At 36.8% G+C, this 9,990-nt stretch overlaps 1 protein-coding gene across 3 annotated transcripts in view; it reads left to right on the top strand.

Moving 5' to 3' along the window:
* Positions 1-9,990, top strand: part of RPS6KA3 (ribosomal protein S6 kinase A3) — an 82,589-nt gene that overhangs the window by 24,760 nt on the left and 47,839 nt on the right. For 2 of the 3 annotated variants that reach the window (XM_009276894.2, XM_009276893.2), the window contains exon 3: positions 8,525-8,641. In XM_009276894.2, coding sequence (XP_009275169.1) covers positions 8,525-8,641 — 117 coding nt within the window. Of the gene's footprint in view, positions 1-8,524; positions 8,642-8,815; positions 8,842-9,990 lie in introns of those variants that run through there. The other variant, XM_009276895.2, reaches the window with a different exon arrangement.

Here is a 9,990-nt window from a genome sequence, read left to right as displayed (position 1 = left end):
GAAATTCCAGAATTGTGAACTTTCCTAATGGTGACTCTGGCTGTTTCTCATGTGTAAATTATCACTATACAAAATAAATATATAAAACAGATGTTAATCCATTTTAAAATGTTATTTTAAATGGAAAATATTCATGAAACACTTCCTGGAAGAGTTTCTGGTGGGATCCCACCAACATTTCTTAATGTATTAATAGTGTCCGTTTAGAAGGAGTGTTAAAAATTACCAATATTGGCACAGTTAAATGCTAACTTGTGTATTAGGAACAAAGAATCTTGCACAATTTGGGGGAGTGACTTGACTTTGGCAGGCAGTGACTCTGAAAGGACTAGCAATACCACTGAACACTCAGCTGAACACAGCCTCATGGTCGGTGCCGTAGCAACTGCAGTCTCCGCAGGTCGAGGCAGGAGGATCGTGGCTAGGAGTAGCATGGGGCTATTGCTCTATATGCAGCATAAAATCAGTCCGTTGTTACTGCGTCTAGCAGGGATGCAAGGGCTTCCAAAATAACATTACAAATCAAGTATTAAAAATAAAAAATGATTCAGAGAAGACCTTGCAAGACCAGGAGCTGAAAGGTTGCTTTAAAGCAAAAAATCTGAACAAACTCTTACTTCTCTTAAGGAGCAAATTAAGTCGTAACTAAGTCTGTAAGTAACTATACGTAGAAGATGCCTCTGATTGTGCCTTCTTAACTCTGTTAAGAGCAGTACAGAACTAACAGATAAGGGTGAAACCTGGGTAATGTTGGAACTAGGAATATCAGTATTTAAGTTAATTTCTCCAGTAGTTACTTAACCTGGCTTAGATATTAGAACAAATTTTAATTATTCATTGAGATTAGAATTTGTTAATCTGTTTACCTAATGTTTACCTTAAGTCAAAGTCTTAACCCCATTTTTACAGTTTTTGGTCAGCATGTCAACAATGTTTGCTGTTCAAGAAGAACTTTTTTTTAATACAGGACCCGTCTAAGGATTTTTTGCATATGCCAGATTTTCCTCCCATGGGGTTTTGATGAATTCGAGTATGTATGGTCATGTCTGTCCTAGTCATCTGTCCCTCTCATTAGAAAAATACGGTTTATTTAAAAGCCCTACTGAGAGGCAAGTAGCTTCTCAATTCCAAGAGCAAACATACTATGGTATTTTTTTGTCCAGGAATCGCGTCTTAAAATTCAGAGGTTTTGTTTTATTTAAAATGAGTGTGAGGGTTAATGTTTTATCCTCGTTCCTTTTTTTATGTCAGTTATTTCATAACTTCCATCTCTGTTAGATGCAGAAGGGGTGGGTATGTGGCCTTCTACTTTCTGTCACCGTGAAACCTTTTATTCCGATGTTACAGGTTTGGTGTTGTATTTTTTGATATATTTCATATAGCCAGCAAGTGTGCAGAGGGAGAGTTCTTTGATCAGTGCTTAGTTGTCTGCCAGCTGAAATTCACTGCACGTCTGAGGAGATTTTCACCTACATCTAGGTAGTATTCACTTTGTGGGAAAGTAAACATGCAACTTTGTTTTGCAGTCGCTTCTGTCCCTTTTATTAACGGAATACGGATGTTGTGTGTTATCTTTAATATCCCCTTCCTGATGCAAAGGACTCGAGATAGGATACGGTTTTCATCACATATCTCACACAATAAGAACTTCTGAGGTTTTCTAAATCCATATATAAACTTTTTTATAAAGAGAATTTTCTCAGAAATCTGTTTCTGAATTTGTTAGAAGTTTCCTGGTGAAATTCAGATATGGTGAAGGTGCCATTTAATTTGTTTAGCCTTTAACTGCTGTTACTCCCTTTTTTGTCATCAAATAAGAACACCCATTTTCCACAATAACAGGCATCAGTCATCAAAAATGTAATGCCAATCCTTTCGAAGTGTTTTAGCGTGTTAAAAATAAATGGAATGCTCTTTCAAAAAGCCTTTAATCTATAGGTACTCATAGCATGTACTGCACACACTTATCTTTGCTCTTGCCATTATAAAAAATAAACTGCCAGTTGTTGTTATTCTGTGCATGATTGACCACAAATATATTTTTAAAAAACCCACACTGTTATAATCAAATAAAACCTTCCTAGCCCCCTCCAACCCCCAATCTTGTTGTGCATGCATATCTTTGTTAGAGATCTTACCTTTGGATATCTTGGTTTCGGTTAACTTTCTGTATTTCATCTGATTTCAGTTTAATTTCACTGAAGCTGACAGCAGAGACGATGCAGTCAGTCTTTCTGTTCAGGATGGGTCTAGTTTACTCTCAGAATCACATTCTATTTGACCTGAATGCTTTGGATGTCTTAAGCTGTAAATGTTTCCCTGTATTTTTTTCTTACCTTTCCAATTTTATGTCACTTCATGACTTTACACCCATTAAATGTCACTTATGTGTAGGAACAATTTAAACATACCATTCCATTATTATTATTATTATTGCTCTAAAACTTCACATTTTTTAAATAGCTGCTGTTTTTTCCTTTAGTGTAAGCTATACATATCATAATTTTAACTTACACTTTCAGTATATTGAAGAGTGTATACTCAGATTTTTGTCACTCGTTGTGAAGCTGATGAACTAATTGCTCTTTTAATAACTGTTATCGAAAATATGCTATTATAAAGAGTTAAGTGTTTAAAATATTTCTACTTATATTCACATAATTTTGAGTACCCAGAAAAGGCAGAATCTGTCTTCCAGGGATACCTTTCCTAAGTAAGCATTTCATACATGATATACCAGCTTGTTTCTTGACGTTCTGTTTAAGTTAATTCACATCTAATTCTTACACATCTTTGAGAGTAAGGTAACTTTCTTGCTGAATTTCCCGTTTCTGTCCCAGTGTTTTGGAATTTTTGTCAAGCGCTTGTCATTGTGGGTGTTCACACTGTGCTTATGTGTGTTTATTCAAGAACCTGAAACTGAGAATTTTAGGTGCAGCAGGACCCCTATGGTGTTTGGATGTGCTAATGTTCCTTATTCCAGATAGCCTTCCTCTTCTTGGTACGAGTAAGAGCATAAATCTGATCCTGCGCCATCTATTTAGATGATTCAGAGCTGCTTCCTTGTGGATTATTTTGTTGGTGTCAGAGCATACATTTAAATATTTTTTTTAATTATTTTAATCTTTAATTGGTTGTTTCTCTGTCCTTTTTATATAAAATTTGCGGACTAAGAATACTTACATTTTTTGAGGTGCTATTTAAACTCTAATGACTGTTTATTGTATTTTCTAAATTTATCAGATCTAGGTTGTGTCATAAGAATATATCTCATAGGGCACTCACAATACTTAGTTGTTGTAGGCGAATGTCTGGCAACCCTCTTTTAAAGTGTCTACAGATGGTTTAAGCTCAGACTCCAGAACTCTCTCACGGACCCCTTTTACTTGTTTTTCCTTTCATACCACTGTCACGTTATCTTCAGGAATTGGAAGTTAGAGGTAAAAGGGCTACGTACTCTTTCTGCTGCTGTAGTCATGATTATAAAATAAAATCAATCTGTAAAAAGATTGGAATTATTAGGAGTAAAAAAAGAAGTAGAAATTGCGAGCTTGTGAGAACAATAGGAATGGTATTGTGGATGATATTGGCAGCTCTCCTAGCAGTTCAGAGCCCAGTTTACTAGCCCTAGACCAGCTTTTCAGTTGTCCCTAGAACATACTGCTCAGAAAAAGGTCTACAGATAAACTCATCTGTGTAAAGCAAACAATGTGTTACGCCCTCTAGCTCTGCATGGGCCACTTCTTTACACACAGAACCGTTTTCAGATTTCCTACTGAAAATTCGGAAATCTGAAGGATAAATTACAGAAGATTCTATGCATAGATAAACTCACATTTTTCTCTTGCTTTTCTGGGCTTTTTTGTTAACTACTGAGGAATACTTACCTAGTAAGGCTCTTCTGCTTCTACTTCCTTTAGGGTTTGAAGTCCAGTTTCCTTCTAATACATTATCTAATAGTTGTTCCTGTAATAAGATCTCAGAAACAAATACAAGTATTTTATGTTACAGCAGAGTTAATTTAGTCTTGAATTAAAAAGTGAACATAAAAGAAATTCACATAAATTCAATTACTAGAACAAAAGTGAGTATTTAGGGTTTGTTAAGTACCTAAAATACAGATTTTTTTCCAGCATTAGGCTATTATTTTTATAGCCTAATAAAGGTTAAATAGTTTTTTACTGTTTGCCTAGAAGGTGTGTATCCTTTTTTATTATTTTTGCTGACAAGTATGTTTCCTGTTCTAATTTGCAGCTGATTCCTAAACAGAAAAATGAGTCACCCTTGTGCTGCTGTGAATCCCCCCTTCTTTTTTTTTTTTAAGCTTTTCTCTTTTAGACTTGACTTGTCTGTGGAATATAGTCCATTCGATATTCTTTCCTATGTATGTATGCGTTCTTGTGCATAGACATATATTATGAGGTACATTACTAAGAGCTTACTTATACTGAGGTACTTACTGACCAGAATAGTTCTGACTTGCAAAGTATATCAGTACAGGAAGTTATTCTGAAATAGTGGTGTTTTAAATTCATACCCACACTTGTTTGTCACTCGCTTCCCTTCTAGGCCAGTGTTGATTTAACACTATTATACTGTTAAGGAAATGTTAAGGAAACTCAGAGTAATGTTACCTTCTGTTTGTTTCCTTGTATTCTATATTTAGTTTCACGATAATGGAAGCCAGTAGCAACCACTTTAAGTTGACTAACACAGTATTTTAATTTTTTTTAAATGTGACTTTCTGTGAAGTTTTACTTTCTAGTGTGAAGAAGGCCTTGAGAGAGAGAACTGTGTGGCTAGAAAAAGAAATTTGTCTTGGGACTTTTATTTAGACATTGCTGCAGTATAAGGCTTGAGAAAAGGGAGCTTTCCAAGCTTATAAATTATAAATAACAGAAAATGTAGGCAGTAGGGTGCAGTTATAACTGGAAAGAAGATCCCACCGTTGCAACAGCCAGATCACTGGTGAGTGAGTGTCTGTAGTGGTGTGAAAGTTGTCAGGGAATGGAAGAAGGGAGAGGAGGACCAGAGTCTTTCAGCACCCTATACATCATCTCATTTAATTTGAATTAATCTCGTGGGACAAATGTTTTTTCCAAATATCAGGAAATTATCAGAGACTGAGCTTAAGATAAATTCAGTACCAGACTGAATGGCTGGCTTCTCTTCCAGCTTACTGTAAGACGGCATCTATCAACTAATGTAATTAGTGCAGTTGGCTGAGAAAGAGATGTCTTTTTACGGTGTGAAAGGCTTGTATTTTAATTCAGGTAGATAGTGGGTACAGTGAGGGTTGATTACTTCTGTGTATAATTTGCATTTCTATAAAAGGCTTAGCTTTTGTATTTGTAACTGCATTTGCAAAATACTGTTTAGGTTAAAATAACAAACATTCAGCAATTATGTCAGAAAAGGAAACTGCAAATTTTTGGGTAACTATTCATCATAAATCTTGCTCCCAAACATATGTTATGGACAAGCTACTAAAGTAGGATGTGATCTGAGTTCTATTTCATTTAAAACAGAGTTGTATTAGGTCTGCCTTATAAGGACTGAAGAGTATCTGAACCCTGAGAAATTGTGAAGACTGGGAATATTGTCTTAGTATCAGGAATGTGAAGTGGTGGTTTGGGTTTTTTTAGAGGGTGCCCAAAATAACCACTGGGAAGTTGGTTGCATAATAATTGCATTGCATTAAAAAATATTTTGTGTGTTTATGTGTAGAGAACAAATTAATATATTTTCTTGTTCATTTCTTGTTTTTGTTACACTTTGTGATGCTTTTAAAGCAATGTGTCCACTTGATCGCTTTGTGTCCCTGAATCTGCATAGATAACAGAAAGATTTGAGGAAGTTCTGTTTCACACATTTTTTACTTTCCCCAAATTGCCAAGGAGCTAATAGATAAAACAGTTAAGCAGAAATGGATCGAAGTATCCAAAGTAATGTGTACTTGGCAATCTGTTCTACTGTGCTGTTCCTCCCCTGGGATTCTCTACGATTGCAGTGGGTGGTTTAAGTAGTATGTAGTCCAACTGATCATATACTAATTTAGAAGATGAAAATACAAATATCCACCAGCAAATAATTCCTTTGACAAGTAGAAGGAATCAATATTTCTTTCAAACTCTGTAAAGATTTAGCATTGAGTCAACGATGGTAGCATTTTCTCTTCAAAGGAAAAAGGAGTTTAGGTTTATTAGGAGTAGTACACAGCATGCATACATGCACATGCATGCAAAATTTTGGCTGTCTTACAATGAAAACTGGCACCTATCCTTATTGGTCATCTTAATTTTAGAACACCCAAGACAAATCCAAGTTCTTTACATTAAAATATCTTTTTTTTACTTTCTGATTTTAAAAGTTGCCAGGATGTTCTGTGCATTATTCCAGTGTGTACATTGGAATTTTTTTATATATGTACCCAGTCTTTCACACATGCATGCTTAGGATTTGTTACGTGCAGTTTATTTCCAACTTTGGTTGGAATCTTTTGAAAAAAGAATCTTTTGAAAGAGGAATGTTGATCTAGGAGAAATATGTGTTTGAGCAGAGACACGTGTATGGACAGTTGCTGTGCGCTTATACATGGTACTGAAATGACCAGGTACAAAATGATACTTTCAGCAAGAATTCATGCACATAAATTTTGTTGAATACTTAAAAAATACATAAATTCGTGCTGCAGAAGCACAGCTTTAGAACGCTGCCTCTACTCCCTCATCACTAGAACTCATTAGTGCACGTTTCGGTGCATATAGATAAGGGGAAAATCTGGAGCAAGGATGACATACCCTTGGTGGAAAAGGGCCAGGTTAGAGAATACTTAAGCAAACTGGACGTACATAAGTCTGTGGGCCCTGACAGGATGCACACGAGTGCTGAGGAACCTGGCAGATGTCATTGCAAGGCCACTCTTGATTATCTTCCAATGGTCATGGTGACTGGGAGAGGTGCTTGAGGACTGAAGGAAAGCAAATGTCACTCCTGTCTTCAAAAAGGACAAGAAGGAGGACCTACAGGATGGCCAGCCACACCTTGATCCCTGGGAAGGTGATGGAACAACTAGTCCTGGAAACCATTTCCATGTATACGAAGGTCAAAAAAGTAGCTGGGGTTAGTCAGCATGGATTCACGAAGGTGAATCATGTTTGACCAACCTGAAGGGAGGGTGCAAAGAGGACGGAGCTAGGCTCTTTTCAGCAGTGCCCAGTGACGGGACCAGAGGCAACGGGCACAAACTGAATCACAGGAGGTTCCCTCTGAACATCAGGGAACACTCTTTCCCTGTGAGGGTGACGGAGCCCTGGCACAGGTTGCACAGGGAGGTTGTTGAGTCTCCATCCTTGGAGATAATCAAAAGCTGCCTGGACATGGTCCTGGGCAACTGGCTGTAGGTGGCCCTGCTTGAGCAGGGGGGTTGGACAAGATGACCTCCAGAGGTCCCTTCCAACCTCAACCAGTCTGTGATTCTGTGAAATAGATCTGAGACTTCCTCGTTAAATAGAGGAAAAGTATTCTCAGATTTATTTTATTCACTATAGCCCGTAGAAGGAATAGGAAGAGAATGCACAAAAGTTGAAATCGTAGTTAGTATATTTGTGTTATGTAAGTTAACTTACAGTCAGTGCTTCTTAGGTTGGATTGCACGTAATGCCTAGATAGTTCTTCAGATGACATTAAGAATGCAGTTTTTGACTTACTTTTGAACAGTTGCTGATAAGTTCTGAAATTCTTTCCTTGTGTGGCAAGGAGTGTTGCTTTTCAGGGGATTTTCAAATTCTGTGCAGAAAATACTGAATTAAGTGCAGAGCACAAAAAGACTTAGAAGAGCCACTGCCCTTTAGAGCTTTCTGGTGACTAGTTTCTCACAGAAGGGGGAATGCTGAAGACTAGCAGCATACTCTTCTTGAGAAGAGCTGCAATGAGATTCTTTTCCTCACCAGAATTTTCTCAGTGGCAGGTGGAGAGTTTATTGCTGCTGAAGTGGGGGTGGAGGGTGTGCTGCTTTGTGGGGAAATGTCTTGAGTCTTACACTGTCTTATGAAGGTGAGCATTAGCATTGCTGCAGCAACATTCAAGTGTTAAAAAGGAGGGCTATCCTAAGTGCACTTGATGCACTCTAGGTGTGCTTTAGGAAGACTAAATTCTTAAGAAGATTGGTTTCCATTAATGGGTTGTGAATCTGGAACAGAGATTATGAACCAAACAATATGGGCTTAAGCACAAAAGCTTGGGAATTGCTGACTTGTTATTGTCAACTCTGTTATTGTCTAGATTCTGATGCATCCCTACAAGTTTAAGCCACGTAGTTATTGAACTAATGCTGCCTTTTGTAACATATAATTTATTTTTTGTGTCTTAATTATGGAATAGTGTTGCTCAGTGTTTTTATCTATATTTTGGAGCGTGTAATTCATTGGATTCAGTGGCACTGGTATTTTTCAACATATTGTGAATTTGTAAACATTTTAGGAAGATGATAATGTAAACTTATTCCACTCTTTTCCTCTGTCAGGAAGAAGGAAATATCAAAGAAATTGCAATAACTCACCATGTAAAGGAAGGACATGAGAAAGCAGACCCTTCACAGTTTGAACTTCTGAAAGTACTAGGACAAGGATCCTTTGGAAAGGTTGGTAACTGAACTCTTGTGGAGCCGATTATTCAGGAATGTAGCATTGAATAATATTAGGAATGAAATATTTAGAACAGCCACAATCTTGCATTAAGGCAATGTTGCAAGAGAAAACTGCTTTCTACATTAGTGCTAACTAGCCACTGTAGTTGTGGCAGATAATTTTGAAAGTACTAGGACAAGGATCCTTTGGAAAGGTTGGTAACTGAACTCTTGTGGAGCCGATTATTCAGGAATGTAGCATTGAATAATATTAGGAATGAAATATTTAGAACAGCCACAATCTTGCATTAAGGCAATGTTGCAAGAGAAAACTGCTTTCTACATTAGTGCTAACTAGCCACTGTAGTTGTGGCAGATAATTTTAAAGCAGGAAATTTTTTTTTATTCTTTGTATGATATGTAGATCTCAAAGATCCATAGAAAAATTGACTTGATATGAAATGATCGGGTATTTGTTGTTAAAATGGAATGTCATTTTTCTATAACTACTCTTCTTCTGTGTTTGAGGGGGCGAGGGTTGAAAGGTTTTTTTGGTAAGTATTCCTAGTTGCTAACTTGCTAATGGTAGGTTATCACCAGTACAGAAGCTATAGGCAGAATTTATTTTTGTAGCAGATGGTAATTGTAAAGAACAAATTTTAGGCAATAATGGCTACTGAAGTAAACATGATAGACCCTAGTCGTGTTCATGCTAGGCATCATGAGTCGTAATTTGGTTGAGGGACAACGTACCTTGATATTTATTCGAAGCTCTGTTAAAGACTCAATGTTTCTAGCATTTAGTGAGTACTGTCCACACTGATATCTCGCTAGGTGTACATGATTGATACTTTTAGTTGTCCAAATCCAACTTGAAAGCAAAACATTAACTTCATGTGGCAAGGCAGATTATTGAAACAGAATGGAATATGCAGTGTAAGACAACAAAGCCTTTACATCCATTTTCAGCCTTAATTGCAATTCTGAATGTGAAGTTAAGCTCTAGCATAAAATGCCAAATCCATCTTGGATATGGGGGAAAATTAGAATAATCGGTCCAATTCTCTCTTGGTGGTACGAAGTTACTGTTAGTCAAATTATTGGAGTAGCAGTTTCAGTTGAGCCTGGAAATCTAGATGTTTAGAAACTTATAGAATTTTGTACTCAAACTAGTAAGAATTCACTGAGAAACCTGATTCCAAAGGTGGTTCATAACCAAGTTTTTATTTGGAAATCTTCAAATCAGGAGAAGTAAATCATTCAGGGGGAAGGAAATGTAAGCTAATAAATGATAATTTCAACAATCTCTTTTATTTTATTGTTATTAATAAATTCAAGGCTATAACTGCTGGGGGGGGGGAGCA

The sequence above is a fragment of the Aptenodytes forsteri genome, unplaced genomic scaffold (genome assembly GCF_000699145.1).
Source record: "Aptenodytes forsteri isolate BGI_AS27 unplaced genomic scaffold, ASM69914v1 Scaffold273, whole genome shotgun sequence".
NCBI lineage: Eukaryota > Metazoa > Chordata > Aves > Sphenisciformes > Spheniscidae > Aptenodytes > Aptenodytes forsteri.
Note: the sequence above shows the minus strand (reverse complement) of the source record. Positions and strands in the feature narration are given on the sequence as shown.